The sequence below is a fragment of the Branchiostoma floridae genome, chromosome 6 (assembly GCF_000003815.2).
Source record: "Branchiostoma floridae strain S238N-H82 chromosome 6, Bfl_VNyyK, whole genome shotgun sequence".
NCBI lineage: Eukaryota > Metazoa > Chordata > Leptocardii > Amphioxiformes > Branchiostomatidae > Branchiostoma > Branchiostoma floridae.
The window spans coordinates 4,703,601-4,722,114 of record NC_049984.1 but is presented as its reverse complement, the minus strand read 5'-3'; the positions used below and the strand labels follow the sequence as shown (position 1 = coordinate 4,722,114).

The window sequence follows — 18,514 nt, the reverse complement described above, 5'->3', positions numbered from 1 at the left end:
CAGCCGGGGTTATTGGTGAGACTGTTACTTTGTCTCAAAACAAACAGTGCCGTAATGATTACACCCTACATGTAGAGGTTAACCGCGGTCAAGTACAGTGTTCCGAACCGAAGGCTGGGGCAAGCATCAACTGCCATTGAAAGCCAATACGAACACTATAGGCCCGGCCAGCGTGCATTCACACGAGGGCAAGGAGGGCCCGGTAAACCAGCTTTGCCATTGTCCAGCCTTGAAGCGAAACCCCTCCCAAAACTACCAAAGGGGTGACCTTCAACGCCGGAGAATTGGTCAAGGTCTCGGCGTGTGAAAACATAAATTAACAGCTCGTGTGGGGACAAGGTGCGGGGCCTTGCTACCCGTGGAGGGAGTCAGTCAACGTTCCCCCCACCTTTTCAATGGCTGTTTTGTGAGGATGCTAATGCGAGGGACGCCGTCGCTGCCCTGGCAGTGACCGGGTTCCGGACGCATGACAATGGAGGACAAGAGAGGCATGCCGCCCGAAGCCTGCCAAGGTTAGACTACTGAGTAAACAAGCCTGACCTGTTCACACACACAACACGTTGGCCAGTTATGCAACGCCTCCCTTGCGTTTAAATCAAATCTCAACACGGGAACATTTGGGGGGAAAAAAGTAGAAAAAAACAAGTTCTTTGCCTTTCTGACTCTAAATCTAATAACAGATTGATATTCCTATTTTTGATGCTTCAGTCTTCAGATTTTCCTGTACACAAAAGCATGCAATGTAAGCATTTATTTATTTACTGATCTTGTAAGGTAGCATGAGTGTTAGAATCCAAATCTCAAAGAAAAACAGTAGAAAAAAACAACAACAGCTCTTTGCCTTTCTGCCTCTAATCACAGATTGTATTAGTTTGAAGCTTCAGATTTTTTCCTGTAAACAATAACATAAGCATGCAATGCAAGCATGTGTGAGAGTGCACATAGTCAAAAGATGGAGCATATAGAGAGGTAAAACAGCTATGAAAATTGTCTTATAAATAGACCACTGAGGGATTCATAATGGAGTGAATACAAAGGACACATTCATATTGCATTTGGGACGAACTTTACACACATTTTTATGTGTTGCTTATTTTCTTCCTATCTAGGCTTTTTTTTCTTTCCATCTAGAAAAGGGAACAGAACTGACAATCAGCTGAAAAAGGAGTTCAACAAAGCATGATTTTTGGTGTAAACAATACATGTTTACAACGGACAGGGGAAAAAAAGCTGTGGCCACACAAAAACAGAGCAACGTGGCCACGCCTTATGGCTGTTTTCTGACCTACTTTCTGACACACCACACTATTTAGATCCTTCCACTCTCACACAGGATGACAAGCCAATATGAACAGGGGAGCCTCTTTTCTTGACCTACTTGCACCACGATTTTCATCCATTTAGGTTTTCCTTGTAGGAATAAAACCATCCAAACATGCTGGGAGGCTATAGATTGAAAGAAACGGTCGAAGCAAAAAGGACTGCAACACACGGGGTATTTCTGGCAAATCACAAACAGAAATGGTTTTAATTCCACATTGATTGAATGATTGCATAGCGAGAAGAAATCAGTACTCTCTCATTCAGGATAGACTAAAGCTAAGCTCGTACATAGCAGAGGACTACAGAAGTTCTACACAGCAATTCATTAGCCTGAGCTTTCGCCACAACTTCTGTCGCACTTTCTGTGTGCAAAGAATCTCTCTCTCTTTCTCTCCTTTCCTATTGAAAACACATTGCAGGACAGACTCACACGGTCTATACCAGGTAGTTCTCGGCATTAGTATTAAACCCAGCACCTCCATTTGCAAGACTTAGTTGTGCCCTAGCTTTTGCCTGAATCTCAAAAAGAAAAAAAACAATAGACATTGAACAACAAGGTTACCTCCTACAAATTAAAGAACACAGCATATTCTAGGAAAGTGTTGACATTGTTTGAACTTCACACGTTTTTTTAAAGCTTGCGACAATCTTTGGTTTAAGCAGTGAGGATTTCGACTGACTTCACAGTTACAGATAGAACGGACAGGACACAAGAACATCAATTCCTTTTTCCAATTTTGGGATAGATCCAGAGTTTTCTGGCGAACACCGTGAGACGACGTCTAGGACATGTTATACATACAACACTTCTCGGACCACTTTTTGAAGTGGGAAGGCCAATACAAGCCCTAAAAATTAACTTTTTGGTACCTCTGCTTTAGCACTGTGCGAACATGTAAGGTCTTTGACCGTTTCAATGCTCTCAAATATATACTCTCCAATAGAGCTCTGCGGTTTGACCATATTCTTGTACTTCTGCAAATGGATTAAGAACTGCTGAACAATTATAAAATTAGTTCCCAGCTTCTGACAATATAAAATGGAAGTAACGTCAGAACCCATAAAAATCTACATTTCCATCTTAGCAACGAAAATGCAGGCCTATTGTAGGTCTACTAGAAGTAGAGGAATTTTCCTATCACATACCGACATAGCCTGTAAGGATACAAAAAAATCATTACTTTGCTTCTCACAATAATCGGACTGGATCCTTTTTAACACTACACTTAAGGCTTAACATGCTACAATACTACATACCAGAGAGTAAATATTATGGGTGATATTGTCTATGACTGTATGAATGTTGATTTATATGAGGTAGATGTGTGAATGCAGCATAAAGCTTCCTACAAAGTTGAACAGAAACATTTTTTCCTACATCTGAGTTTGTCATTTCCTATATCATAACAAGCATTTGCATCTTTGGTTTGAGTATATTATATTATTATTTATCTGGCCAGCCTTGCAAATGGACATGGTTTAAAGCTATAACACTGAGGTCTTTTGGAAAACAAAAACTGTTGTTTTTCTGAGGTAGTAATAATGTGCAAAATAACCAAACCTTGCAAGGCAGATAGAAAGAAGGTCAAGCATACATTTTTGGAACAATTCAGAATTGTCAGTACCTCGACACTTCATTAAATTCACATAGATTTCAGCGGCAACAATAATAATATGGCTGATGAGTAGTTAGTCACTGGGATAAACACCCGAGCAACGTTTTGATACAGTCTACTTTTGGCACGGAGATTACAATCTTACAACATGGAGAAACGAAACGCTATAGCTGCATGGAATTCTTGAAGGGGTGTGGTTGGCTGGTTGTGTCTTTTGGAGGATGGATGCAAGCTTGGCCATATGCACTCAATGGTTGTCACACAACAAGGTAGCAGCAGCGCAAGGCCAGCAAATTTCCTGCTTCATCTTATTATTAATTTATCATCACCCATAATTTTTACTTAGTAACACTACATTTACAGCTAATTCTTCTTACTGAAAAAAAAATATATAATAGAAACAAACAACTTAGAGAAGGCTTGCCTTTTTATGAATAGTACCACCCTGAGACTTGTACTCCTTTTGAGGAGGCTTCGGCTGTGTAGACACAGCCTGGGAGTCCTTTAGAAGACTTGCACGCGGTTATTACCGAAGTCCACCACTGCGATCAGTCCGTCAGGAGTCACGCAAATGCCCGAAGGTCGATCCACGCACCCCGGCCCGGTCCCCGGCATCCCGAACTTGTACAGGAAGTTTCCGTTCGGCGTGAACACCTGGATGCGATGATTGCGGGAGTCGGCCACAATGATGTGCCCCTCCTGGTCGACAGCGACGCCCTGCGGGCGCAGGAACTGTCCGTTGCCGGTACCCTCGCTGCCGAGGAATCTTGCGGACTGGAAGTCGGGATGTATGACGAGAAGGCGGTGGTTGTTGAAGTCCGTGACCACCATGTGGCCCTCGCGATTGAACGCGACACCGCGCGGCGAATCAAAGTGCTTCCAGAGGGCGCCCTCGAACCCGTACTTGTTGTAGAAGGACCCGTCGGCGTGGAAGAGTTGAACGCGGTGATTCCGTGTGTCTGACACAAGGATCTTTCCCTCACTGCTGACGGCGACGTCCCATGGATAGTTAAACTGTCCATTTTTGCTGCCCTTCTCTCCGAACTTGAGCATGAAGTCGCCGTGGAAGGTGAAGATCTGAATGCGATGGTTGTCCTTGTCCGCCACGATGATTCGCCCCTGATTGTCGACAGCCACACCCGCTGGTCGATCGAACTGGCCATTCCGTGACCCTGCAGACCCAAACTTGTGAAGGAATGTCCCGCTGTGGTTGAAAACCTGTATGCGATTATTGCTGCGGTCAGCTACTACGTAGTTGCCATCTTTGTCGCAGCAGATGCCCCACGGGCGACACAACTGACCGTCGCCCTCTCCCTCCTCCCCTATCTTCAGCAGCATCTGTCCAACAGTACTGTAGTTGCGCCCGGTTTTCACCTGCACTTTGAAAGGACTCTCCTGGATGTGCTTGCCACGAATGGTCACAGATATGGTGTGCTGTCCCTCGGTTTGACCGCGATAGTTGACGGCATATGTGCCGTTCTGTCTGTCTATGACTTCTGCTCGGTACAGCCCCCCTTCGGGGGACTGGATGATAACGGAGACTGGGTCGCCTCCGGTGCATCGGGCTTCGCCCTGATGATCTTTGGCATGAATTATGAACTGTGCTGTCTTTCCTTTAAGTGCACGTTTTAGTCCGTCTCCGTTTGCGACAGATTGCGCAGCATAGGCGCTGCTCGAGACGATGCCCAGGTTTGAAACAGCTGTGTGTAAGGCAGCGTCAGGCGGGGTGAACACGATCGAATCGTCTTCGTGAGGCTGGAGGTGCCCTCTTAAGGCTCTTAGCTCTCTCATCTGGGACACCATCTCATCTTTGGTTTTCAGAACATCGACATCGCTACCCGTTTCTAATGCAGTTTCCACAAAGTTCACACTTTGGCTAAGCTTGGCCAGCCCTGTCCTGAGTTCCTCAATTTGCACATGCAGTGTTTTGCCCTTCACTTGCCTGATTTTCTCGACCCTTCGCAGGAGGTCGCGCTCTCTTTCTTCAATGGCAGCCATATAGCGGCGAGTGGTGGCACGTACCTCTGTGGACACTGACTGTGTCTGCATCTCGACTCGTTCAGCCATGGCCTGGGTGTCTTTCAAAGATCGCTCCAGAGCTTGGATCCCCTGTCTTGCGTCGGAAAGGAGCTGTGATGTCACGGCCTTGGCGTCTTGAACCGCGTCTTGCAGGTAGACGAAGCTGTGCCCCTGGTGCAGGGACATGGTGCACTCCCTGCAGATGGGAAGGCGGCATGTGTCGCAGAAGAGACGCACGATCTCGCTCTCGTGGACGGCGCAGAAGCAGGCCACGCGCTCGGCTACCTGGACAGACATGGGCGGGCCGACAAGTCCAGGAGCCGGGCGGGTGCCTCCGTCAGGCTGAAGTCGTAAGATAAAATGGTCTTTGGTGAGCCTGACGCGTTGGTGGGCCAGGACGCAGTTGTCACAGAGGTACTCGTTGCAGTCTCGGCAGCGGGAGGTGGCCACGGAGCCGTCCTCGCACGGGTTACATCTCTGCCGCCCGCCACCGTGCAGGGACAGGCCTGCCGCCACCCCGGATATCCCGTTCCCGCGACTGCTGCCAACGTTTGAGTCCTCTCCAAGTCCATTTTCCACGTCTTCCTCCTGCGATGTGACCACGTCGAGGATGTTGTTAATGAAGAAGTTGGACGGCAAGCCGTCGACGCCCGAATCGGCGAGCGGCACGTCCTGCTGACAAGTCGGGCAGCGAAGACGGCCGTCCCGCTCGTGGACCTGCTCGAGGCACGGGCGGCAGAAGGTGTGCAGGCAGGGCAGCACCTTGGGGTCGGTGTAGCGACCCAGGCACACGCCGCACCACAGCTGCTCGCCGAGATGGTCGGAGAAGGACGCCATGGCCATGTACGCTGAGGTTAGCGCGGCCTCTTGCGGATTCCACCATGGGGAATGGAGTTGCACGTTCGGGGTCCAGCTTCGCCCTTCTTCGCTGCACGGCTGCTGCGGTAGCTCGGGGCTTCCCGTGCCGATAAACCCGCTCCAGATGGCTTCTGTGTTGGCGCTGCTGACGGCCTCCAGCTCCTTGTCTGAGCCCCCGACCCTCCCTGAGCATCGAGCCGTGGATGCCGGCCTGTTGGACAAGAGGAAACTGAAGTCAGCCACAAAAATCGTGCCCTGAGTCAGACGACCAGTCCGTGCTTGCGCACGTTTGGAACACACACAACACTACAACACTCTACCCAATAAATCCCCCCCTTTTCCTCCCTCCACGGATTCCTAGATGCAAACCCGACTAATTTCTGACCTAACCTGGGGTTTCAACCCTTCAAATAGATGTGTCACTTGTCATTTAGGGCGCTAGGAAGAGTGGAAAATAAAGAGATGTAGGTCGACCTTAGTACATAACATTTTACTCGACCCTCCCTCCCCTTCTTCTCTTCCCCTGAAGGAACATGTCCGACCAGCGCGCCTGCTCGCTCGCTGTCGCCCGACACGACTCACGGACTCCCACCAGCGGCTGGCGGGGAAAAGGTTTGGCGACCTACCCTGACTGAGATTTATCTCAGCTCTCTCTCGCGGCCTGGGTAGCGGTGTGTGGCCGAAGTTCTGGCATGGCCCGGCCGGTTTGTAGCGTCCAGTAGTGGTAAAAGCTTGGTGGGTGGGTTTTTGCTTCCTCACGCACGCTCGCCCAGGCCGTGCTACACTCACGTCAATCAACTCGACGATCAAGGCCTTCGACCAATCACAGGCCGCAGCGCACCGCTACCGAACTTTCCGCAACAACGGAAATTTCCCATGAATTTTGTCAGAAAAATAATAAAGTCTTCTGTAATTTGAAATTATAGTAGAGGAACTGTTGGTAAACGCAGTATTGGGTACCAACGTGGACAGCAATGTCCGAAAATATGAATTTTATAGGTCATTTTTTGTCACGCAATCCAGTTTGTAAAAAATAATATAATCTTTCACTTACTTCTGAATAGCACAAATGTAAAAAAATTAGTAAATAAATATTTTCACCATGCTTGTTCTTTTTAACGAGGAATGAGCAAGAAATTGGCCACAAAAAAGTTACAAGACCTGCTAGCATAACAAGAGATCCCATACCTCAGATTGCAGGTTTCGTAAATATGGCGGAATACGATAGCGAAACACACGGTCGGATTCTGGATGAGATAATTGAAAAGTATCCCACGATTGCTGCAAATGTTACCCAATATATCATCATATATCTCACGGAATATCATTTCAGGGGAAAAGAGTCAATTTTCACGTCTTTTCCTGCCAATGTTGCGAGCGAGCGGACAGGGCAAAGAGATCGAGCGGGGGTCAGTGCGATCGGGCCCGGCGCGGGCGAGAGCAGAGTGAGCCGCCCATCCAGGCTCGGTGCGACGCGGTCACCACACGTAACAAGACACCCTACACGTATTTATCGCCCATAAACACCCGTATCACCGACTCAAAATATACAAACATCGTATATCTATACGGAAAATATACGTATACGTACTGTCGCATGGTCATTGTGGGGCATCATCCCGACATACTCTGGCCAAGGCTTCACTGTATAGTGATTGTATCAACTTCGGCCTATGTAAAGCTATGGCTTGGGGCATGTCAGGAGAGTTGAAGGGTCACAGGATGTTTTGCATCTGTTTATCTTTTTTTATTATCCAGTATAAACTGGAAGTAAAGTTTTATGAGTGTAATAAATTGACAGGTTATGTTACTGCCGTGAGTTTTTCGTCTGGTTGGTTTGTGATTTTCTGACATTTTGTTTGAAAGAAAATTATGCCTTTCAAAACCTTGACCTTTTTTGTAATTTGTTGTTTGACGTACCTTAGTATCAATTACTGTCTTAATTACAAGTTAATCCTTATTTTTTACAGAATACTAAAGATTCGCTTGATGATTTTCTTGATGCTGAAAATACGAATGCGTTGCAGAAGAAAAATGGAGTGTACATGGACATTGTTTCATGCAAACATGTTTTTTTTTTCAACTTATTCCTACGATTTACGTTATACATGTATCTAAAACTCAGAAACTAATCAACGATCGCTGCATGATCACACTAATTATTGACAAAATAGATTAGTATATCAAACTAACTATCCTCGCTCCCTTGCATGCTAAAACAAAAGAACGGGCACTGCAAGTTTCGAATATCCACTTGTGTAAAATTGAACGCGTTGTGCGCGGCATGTTCTAGTTATCTAGCAGCCCGCCATTTTGTTGACGGCCTCAGTCTATTGATGTCATCTTTTTCTTCATCCACTGAGGAGAAGTAGTTCGCTATTGTGTACGGCAATTGTGCATGGAAGACGTGTAGACTATCCTGTTTTCTCTGGAACTCATTCTAGCATTGTATTCTGGAGGTAAGAGTGCAGCGTTGGCGAGAGAAAGTCACACTTCAAGCCAAGTCAAGGACAATCTGATGACTCTCTTTTCATGGCAACTGCTCGGTCTAACTAGTGTAAGTCCTGTATAACTGGCAAACACAGCCACTCGAAAACAGTGAATAACATACTTTTTTGTTGTTTTTCTCGAAGAAGGAAACTGTGCCCTCTCGAAATAATAATAGTGAACAAGAGAGAGGGTATTTTGTATCAATTCAAAACAGGAAAGACGTGGAATTCGTGACGCAACTTGAAGAAAACGCACGTCTGAGTATTTTTCGCCTGGAGAGCTTGCACTCATTGAGTCATTTGCATTTACCCCCCTCTACGGAAGTACCATCTCTTATTTATGTTGACAGAGCTTTGATCAATCCATTGACACCATTTTGGTGACCCCGGTCACCCTAAGAACAAAAGACAGTGACACAGTCAATTTGGACACTCTTTCACGGTGAATTCTCTCATTTTACCTTACAATTTGCCATATTATATTCCTTGTACAGGTTGCCCAAATCAAAACAAGCACAAAGTGATAAATATCTTCTTTTTTTTTAACTTGTCCTTGTAGTAATTTTGCATGTATTGTTTTGGATCGCATCTATTGCATACAGAAGATTCGAGATACCGTTCAACTCTCAGATGTCGTGGTATTTCCGGATTTGTCTCCAAAACCTGTTCTTCAAAACCCGATTCAAAAAGGCCAGACGAAACTTAGCGCCTCAACTTCCTATATACAAGACGTCGTGTCTGATCTCTCTGTTTTCGTCTGAGGGTGTAGGTCTCAGAATCATTGAGACACTGTAGCCCTAATCAGCAACAAATATCTGCACAGATCCGAAAAACAAAACAAATGTTCTTTGCTGTCATGCTGACCACTTGTACTCACAACAATGTACATGGTCAGTTTTGGTCACACCTATCTCACTCTTTCAGATTCCTCACGATGTTTATACGTGTTCTGACTAAAACAACTTCGCCACAACAACCTACACTACATATTTTCCTACCATGCTATATTATGAGGACATTCACTCAAAATACTGATCAACTAACTGAATGCTTGAATTGTTTATTAAGTGCAATGCAAAACATCTTTTACGTTGATTATACTGTATTTTTCTTTCATGTTTGCAGTCCATTCGATTCTGCTTCCAAGAAATCATGGATGTGAGAATGACCATACGGTTTGTAGATATCGTACCCTCTGTATAACTATGGTCGGGAGTAGGGTAACTTATCCTGGGCAGTTTCTGGGCCCACGTACCGCTTATACCCCCGTTATAGCGTAAGTCGGAACTTCGGAAGAGTAGAACATTTTGTCACAACGACAGATATATTTTGGACTTCTACGGTTGTCAAACAGGCGTTACAAATATGGCTGAGTCATACCTGCATTGCAGTTGATACGTTGTTCTTTGATTCTTTTTGTTGTACATCAATTTTTCAACGCTCTTGTGGCAGTAGGCTTGTTATTAAATGGCTGAAAACACTATTTTCTACTCTACTCACTATGGTGCTCTTCAAACAAAGTTTTTGATCCAAACTCACATGACAAAATCTACTTTAAGGTTTGTAGAGAGTCACTACTACTAACCTGGTTTGAACCACCATCCCCTGATGCTGTGCACTTTTGAATGAAATCCTCTTCCCTCCAGACAACATGCTAGCAAAGCATATGGATAACGTATTGCCGTGGCAAAACTCAGTTTAGATGCTCCTACCTTTTTTGCAAGTCCTCCTTAATTATAGCTACGAGATATCGTATTTAATAGTTTCATCTCCAATAGGACAAGGCAAGATTCAGACATGACAAAATTGAGCTATCTGCACTTGAAAACTGATCAACTAAAAAAACCGTGTCACACGAACATTATTGTTTCAGATCCCTATTAGTAACAATAGGACTGATAGACACTACATATGATCTTGTTAACTCCTGTATGAACGCAAAATGTTATAATCATAGGGTTTTTTAATGTCGTGTAATTTCAATCCTCTTTTTCTATGGATTATCCTATGCGTCACTGTAGTTGAGTGGTCCTTTCTTGATCCTTTAATTGGAAAAACGGTGATTAAAATTTGAGAAGCGATTGTAGGTAGAACTCTACATTCGCCAACGTTCCTTTAACAAGAGTTCAGAAAGTCCTGCCAGTAACAATGCGACGCGACCAAGAAGTGCTATTACCACCATGAGGTTGTCTTCTTTTTCAGAATCTCGTGGTGTTTAGTTCCCCGAGGTGTTTATTTCACCAACTGAGGCTTTCTGTACCTTTCTTTTGTTAGTACCATGTCGACAATTCATGAAGTGGTCGAAGACAACAAACTACAAAATGCCTGCATTCATCCTCATTATATTCTAACACGGTGCATAGAAATTACCAAGAAAAACAATAGTATAGCAGACAAAACAATTCGTCTAAAAGTATAACAAAAAATTCTGTAACCCGCTTCCTAAGAAAGAAAACCTGTCCCAAAGTCAAAATACATGTTCAGTTTCTCATCCAGCAATTTGCAAAGCCCTAAAGTGTCCTAAATTATGTCTATCCCAATGCCTATATATTATTTTCCTTTCTTTCTTTGAGTTCAACTTTTCAAAAGCAAAAGTTTTACATATCTTGCTTTGCCTGTTCATGTTTTATATTTTTATTATTTCACAAGCTATTTAATATTCTGCCATTGTGGTGTCGAATAATAAATTCCTGGTAAATTTCTATCGATGCCGTTTCTAATATTTCTTTTAGAACAAAATTGATGTTCTAAGTCTTTTCTTCTTTGCAACCCAACGGTACTTCTTGTACGGTTGTAGTCTAAATACAATCATAATCGACTAAATATAATATTCTAGGCAAAACAACTGACTACAAATGATATCTTCATTTCAGTCTTTGACAGAAAACATATGGTTCCTTTACCAAGTTTCTTTGAAAAATTCTACAAAGAGCAAACTAAAGATCATGCTATGAGTTCTGTACAAGCATAAATTTTAGTTTGCATAACTCTACAATATCATCCAGTTACAAAAATAGAGGTATGAGCAGAGTAGAGTAGAGTAGAGTAGAGTAGAGTAGAGTAGAGTAGAGTAGAGTAGAGTAGAGTAGAGTAGAGTAGAGTAGAGTAGAGTAGAGTAGAGTAGAGTAGAGTAGAGTAGAGTAGAGTAGAGAAAAGTATGACCCCGTACAATTTATGCAACTTAGTTGATTCCCATGCATTGCAATAGTAAAGGTGTTGATTGCTACATCAGTTCCTTCTTTCAACTCAAGTATACTCTCTCTGGTTGTTGATTTCTTCATACCTACTCCCAGAATTAGGATTTCCCTCTACATTTCTTGCCATTTGCTTCTCGTGGGTCATGATTGTATTGTAATTCTAATTTAAATTCTAATTCAATTTAACTTGACAATTCCCATCGTTTCTCAAATGCAAAACAACGAAGTTCAGAAAAAAAACAAAGAAAAGAATTATGCCAGAACCCTTACCATTAATGTCAGAAAGTCCTGATAATCTTACTTGTTAGCTGAATCATTTAGTTAAAATGTGAGTACAGCTTTCTGCATTTCAGGTTTAGAAACACAGAATGAATCTATCTTTCATGCAAAGTGTAGCATAGAAACTACAGCATACCTATGCTATAGTTCAGCTTACTGTGAACCTACCATAGTAACACACAGGTGGATAGTAACTGCCTAACTGTACAAACTGTTACACTTTGCCAAAATGTTAAAACCCCATCTTTAGTTTTCACTGTGACTATAGCAAAGCTATGCGGAATTCATAACTGTCATGTTCTTCGTTTCGTTAAGATTTTTCGCTATTTTTTCCATGAGGTTTGAATCGTGCTCGTGTGTTTTAGTTGGTTGACGTCAGTTTTCTAGTCCTCTTTCATGATTTTCTACATAAAATCCCTTTTGCGTGCAGACAGAAAAACCGCAAAGTTTCCCCGTAACAGATTTGCCTAGAAATACGTCGATTAAAAGCTAAAAGTCACTCGGTTTAAAGCTGTTATAATGCCGTGTTAGTTTCCTTCAACACATGGGACCTACACTATTGCCGCCTGAGTCTGAATCTGAGGACAATTTTCTAGTTTCCTCCAGGGCACCATGCTTCAGATGTACCCATCTTTTCCACCAGTAAAACAACAAATTTCAGGATGTCATGCGATTGATGTGTACATGATTATACTTTTCACTCCAATTGCCGCATAAAAAAAGAAAGAAATGCTAAAATTTGAGTGTCAAACTGTTTTACAACGATCATACCTTTTCACGTGGTCCATTTCTAGTCATGTTGGCAACATGGCGTCAGCCTGTGTGTGGCACAATGTCGTACCACCAGCGCGCTAGCGGCCACGGCGTGTTTTTTTTGCCGACGCGGGGACCTCTGTCTCTCTCTCTGTGCGGATGGTTCTGATTGCTTCCCCGGTCCCCGCCCACAGCTACATTTTCTCCCTACTGCCCACGTAGTCGTGTTACCACCCAAGTCACGTGTTCCGCAGTTACGAGATAAACAACGCTCGGCTGTTTGTTTTTGCATAATGTGTTTTTGTGTGTGTGGCCGTTGTGCAGTCGAGGGTCATGCTGTGTGTGGACCGAGATTTTTTCCCACGAGTTTTTGCCTTTTTTCCTCAGAGTTTCCCCATCCTACCGCCTTGCAGTAAGTGCTTGCAATCCGTTGTTCCAGAATTTCTTTTCGGTTTTCAGAAAACATAACCGAAAAATCGACAATTCGATCTTGTAATGCTTTGTTTTTAGCGATTCCAGATGTACGAAAATCCTATTTCCAATTCCAATCTGTTTGTTGTCAGGAATTTTGACACGTTCTTAGCTAGCTCTGTTTCTGTCCAAGGTTTTCGTTGTGCAGCTCGACAGTTCGTTCATCAACAGTTTCCGCCATTTGTTTTTGATCTCCGAAGAGTACACAAATGACAAACATCTGGTTTTGCTCAAATTATAACTGCCTGTTTACGACCAGAAAAAATTCTACCTTCGTTTTGATCAACAACAACGTTACAAATCATTCTGCGAACTTCTAGTGGTCAGTGTTTCCATTGCGTATTTTTCATGTTTCCAAAGATTTCTCACGTCGAGAAAATATTTTCTTTCCAATGACTTGAGGTTCCAATGACTTCTTATTTCAAGAAAGTATCCATTTATACTTTTCAACTTCAATCCTAATTCGTGGAACGTTTGCTGACCCATAAAAACACCTTCGTTTGATCAAATTAAAAACACTGCAATTCTTTCTGCAAAGTTCAGAAGTTTTCACTGTTTCTATCGCGTATTTTCAGAGACTACGAATTGCAATTCGAAAAACATGTTGTTGACATCATACCAATGGACAAGGAATATCCTTTGAACGGGAAATCTACCGCGATTGTGTCCATAACAAGAGTAGAAACGTATTTTACAAATGTTGAAAAGCAAAAGAAAAAATGTTCCTACATCTTAAGATCCAGTTCAAATGAAAGCTTGAACTGAAAAATTCCCTTCACGATTTTGCACTATCTGTGTATATGACTCCTCTGTCAAATATGGTTGCAGATATACAATCCGTTAATACCTAAAAGTTTCAGAATTGCTGGATCTTAACTCAATCCAGCTTTAGTTAAGAACATTTTTTGCTGTTCAATTTCGACCTGCTAGTGCTACCTCTGTTTTTGCAGAAAAATATACAGCCAAATGAATTGTGACACTTTTGTTTTCACTAAATATACTGGCGAATTGTTCTCAACAATACAATTGATAAATAACAACGGTTTATATGGGATTGATGTCAAAATTTACATTTTTAAAATGTTCCGAAAAAATCCGTTCGGGAAAGAAAATGTTCTCAGAACAGTGTACATTTCACAAACACCGTTGCTACTAGTCTGGTTACCAAACCCCAGCCCGATCTCAAGTATCTATCGTACCCCAACACGAAAGATATATCTTGAGGTTGGAGTATGGAATCCAGGCTACGTTGCTACCGACAAAAACCACCGGTGCACAAGAACTAACACATCCTAAAATCTTAAAATTTGGTCTATCTAAAACTTTTTTGACTTTCTATCTATTATATTATGAATATGAAGAAACAAAGTCGGACAACACTTTCCCGGCGGTCTTAAAATGTCGAAAACCTCGAATTTGCCCATCCTAACCTAGTCCAAACCATGCTCTGCTCTATAATTTCTACTCTACTGAATTCTCCCTACTCCCTACGTGCACCACCCACCCCTCGCTGTGCCCCGTACATTTCCATGTTTTGAGCATTATCCTTCCCCTAAATACCGCTTTGTTGCAAAGGCTTAGAAACAACATGGCAAAATGAACCGATGACCCCGTTTCTTTGTGTTCTCCCTTTCTCTCCCTGCCTCCCCCGGTGACAATAGAAACCATGGCGACCTCTGATTTGGTAATTGGTGAACTTGACTTTGACAAAGGCGAGAGGCGGCTGGCACATGTCAGAACAATAACAACGGCCATGCTTCAATTTCTGCAACTACTGTAGTGTTTGTAGCACGTTCAAGATAGAACGTCTCACTGCCCAGGCAAAAACACGTATTCTCCGAATTTGTCACTTCTGTCACCAGGTAAAATTGTTATTTTTGGCATTTGATATCTAGCAGCAAGGATTATGAATAATTCAAACTTGTAATTTTCACGTGGTGACCTCACCATTTATTTCCATATCTAGATATCCTTTTGCTTGCTGTACATGATCCACGACAATGAACAACAAGACCCGTTCCTGAACACTGTATTATATACCTGAATAACTCTTCCATCGAATTTCTCCATTATCTATTTTATCTAATTGCGTAGATTTGGCATTTTCCTTGCCTGGATTATGTGGATACCAGACCCCAACCCAATTTCAAAAATATCTATCGTGTATCATAGATATTTTTGGAATCGGGTTGGGGTCTGGTATCCAGGCTACGATTTTCCAAGAAGTATGAATATTTATGACTGAAAATTATCAGATTTTACATGTCTTTACCCTTGCCTTACAGTTACACCAACACAAGTTCAGTTCAACATTTTTGTTTCTACTTTCTACTTTGTTGCTGTATAATTTGGTATTATTACTTACACTTCCATGCGTTGTATGTATTACATGCTTGTGTAATACAATTTTTATCATTTTAGTAATGATGATATGTAGATATGAAAATTTTTCTCATTTTCTTGCTTGCTCACGAACTGCTATTTTTGTTCCTATGAGTTCATTGAATGTGTGAGATGCAAGATAACTAACAAACTTTTGTTGTATGGAGTCCTACGTTTGGATGTAACGCTAGTTCGCCTTTATTCGCGGGGTAACCTTTATCCGCTGTCTTTAACACCAGGGTATTTCAGGATATCAAGTCGACGGATGGTGGTCCCAAGTTGCATTATATTGAAAAATCAAAAAAATCAAATTGAAACCACCGTCCGTCAACTTGATATTCCTAAATATCCTATCTTTAGGTACAACGGACATAGGTTACCCCGCGAATAAAGGTGAACTAACGTCAACCAAATTGTGCTATGTTTTAGTTCCGAATATGGTGCTAATTTTATGCCATTTTCGTGACATATAAAGGAAGAGTTCCCACTGCAAAACATTCCGCGATTGCACCTGCTGTTTCTTTTCGACAAAGTTAAACTTTTCTGAAACCGATTTTTTTTACAAGGATTTTGATTTATCTGTTTTTCTCCTATGTCACAATATTCTGACATTCATTTGAGTTACTTTCTGATTGGTCATTGATTAATTAGAGCAATAATTTGACATGTATGCATAAATATACTAGTATGCATAAATAAATTATGTATAGGTCGTTTTAGCAAGTCTACTATAATTGCTTTAAAATATTATCCAGAATTCTGAAATATGTTGTTTTTTTATTAACTTTGAAGCCTTGGTCACACCAAGCGCAAGTTTTTGTAACGGCCAAAAGAGAGAAATGATTTATGCAAAGATTTTAAAATATTGTGAGCCCCCCCCCCCCCCCCTCCCCTTTTTTCTCACATCCCACGCCGCTTTTAAAGAATGAAACCCCAAGAATTGAATTGTCCGAATGTTACCTAGCCACTCCCATATTAGGCGTATTTGTGTTATTTCGATAAATTCCGTTACACGCAAAAACTTTCCTAGACCTAGAAGCAATAATTGCACACGATTTAAAACAAAAGCCAGGCATTTACTTGTGTAACAAAACAAAACAAAAAGGGCTCGTCAACAACTCGAGCCGTTTCATTCCCATGTTTGTTTTGTACTGAGGACAAAATGGCGATCTAATTTATGAGGGAGATATTGAAAAAAAAAACAATCTCTCAATCTATCGTTATTTGCTTTAAAAAACTACCATCTTCTCCGTTTCTTCGGCTATTTTATATCGAAATCGGATTGAGAGCCTTATTTTCCGTTTGCTAGTCTTTTTCTAAGCCCTAAGACACAGGCTGTAGCTGCTAAAACAGAAATAAGTATCGATTTTAGCGCTCAGTAATTTCTCTAATCGATGAAGATTGGATTAGCCCATTTACGTCTTCTCCGTCCTCCCCTACATCTGAGTGAATGATCAATTTCACCCGAAACACACGGCGATGCGATACACAACAACGCACAGACGACGCGTTTGTTTGAGAAAATTCGGCTGAAAAAGTCCTGTAAGATTATATCTTGCGCCTATCTACTCTTTGGAAAACCCACGCCGCGGCACATGGCCGTTGTTGTACTTACGAATCGGAGTCCCGGCTTTCTGACCATCCTCTCCGGATCACCGCATCGAAATCTCTCTCCGCCGTCGGCTCAAAGTCCTCCTGGCGATTCAAACCTTTCCTCTCCTCCTCTGTCATGATGTTAGCGTCATTCTTCCGGTGGTAGAACTCAGCGAATCGAGACAATGCGCTATGACATTGCATTTGAATAACCGCCCCTTGTCCCCGTCGCGGACTCCAAGCCAACAAACAACGGAAAATGCCCCTTCCTTATAATTCCGCACGCAAATAACGCCTCTTATTTGCTTACACAACGGACCTCGCCTATTTTTTCCGCACGTAAACAAGTTTCCAAAATCAGTCCGACGGTTTTTCGTTCAGGTTCGGCTGGATTTTGAGATCTTGGTGGAATTTTCGTTGAAGTTCGGCGAGGTGGTTCACATCTGTTGTCGGGTGGTGAAAAGCAGGGCGTCCTTTCTTTTTTTCCCAGCGCGCCCGTGAATTTGCATGTGCCAATTTGAAACCCAAGTCATGTACGGCGACTTTGCATTCCTTGCATGGGGTCGCAGTTCAAAGGAACACAAGAATCACACAGAGCTTCTCCGAGCCAAGGCGGAAAGGAAAACAACGGGAATTACGCGGGGACACCAAGCACTCCGCCGGCCAGATTCCACTCCCCAAATTGTCTGGAATGCACCGCCTATTTTCTGTCGCTCTTCCGGTCCCCGTTTTTCTGGTTTGCCGTCCCCTCTCTCTCCCTCCACTCGTCCCAAGACACCCGACCCTCAAAGGAAATGAGTCATTCCTCCTTTCCATCATTGTCTGTGCGCGCCAATTAATTCATACACATGGTAATTAAAGGAATTCGGGTGTTGCCCCGACCCCTGAAAAAACTGGAACGGACCTCCGTGCTAATCCGTGAGCAAAAGTCGTCTGTTTTTCACCCAGCGAACGTCGTAGAAACACCGGGCAACGAACGATTGCCACACGATGTGGTGTTGGAGCTTGAAAGACTAAAGGCTGTATTTCTTGGAAACCATGGCTTGTGGATTTAGTAGGTGACGTAGAGATTCTTTGTCTTTTTTTAGAACGTTTTTCTGTTGTTGCCCGATTGAAAAGTTAAATGTAACATCTTTTTTTTTCATTGTAACTTCATAATACTATGTAAAAAAAAAAGAAGTCCGCACTTTTTGAATACAAATTTTGGAACGTGCGAATCCGGGTTAAAATTTCACTTGTCTTTGAGTTGATAGATCCGCTTGTATTCTTTGTAAATGTACTTCTAAGAAAAAAATTAAAAGCTTTTCTATTCACCAACACTGTCTCTACTAAGCGTTTCTTTTCACAAATGTGAGTGTGGCGGTCTGATATGCAGACAGTTCGGGTCCAATTATGGAAGTGTGACCCCGGAATAATCTCATCCAATTAGCAAATTAACAAAGAAAAACGCCCGTCTGCAATCATACATAAGTAAACAAAACAGTGACAAAAAGACAGAACCGATTTTCAAGAAAAAAATGATTCATAGGCAAAC

The 18,514-nt window shown here is 42.7% G+C and overlaps 1 protein-coding gene across 4 annotated transcripts; it reads right to left on the bottom strand.

Moving 5' to 3' along the window:
• Nucleotides 1-1,496: 1,496 nt before the first annotated feature.
• LOC118417177 (E3 ubiquitin-protein ligase TRIM71-like) lies at nt 1,497-18,203 on the bottom strand. Of its 4 annotated transcripts, none has more exons than XM_035822613.1 (2): nt 17,003-18,203; nt 1,497-6,027 (listed from the first exon to the last, which is right to left on the bottom strand). In XM_035822613.1, the coding sequence occupies exons 1-2, from the start codon at nt 17,182-17,184 to the stop codon at nt 3,444-3,446; spliced, it is 2,766 nt and encodes a 921-aa protein (XP_035678506.1). In that variant the 5' UTR covers nt 17,185-18,203; the 3' UTR covers nt 1,497-3,443. The 4 variants fall into 4 exon arrangements, with proteins under 4 accessions (XP_035678506.1, XP_035678507.1, XP_035678508.1 ...); XM_035822614.1 differs by lacking the exon at nt 17,003-18,203 and adding an exon at nt 12,553-12,731; XM_035822615.1 differs by lacking the exon at nt 17,003-18,203 and adding an exon at nt 7,408-7,544.
• Nucleotides 18,204-18,514: the final 311 nt, after the last annotated feature.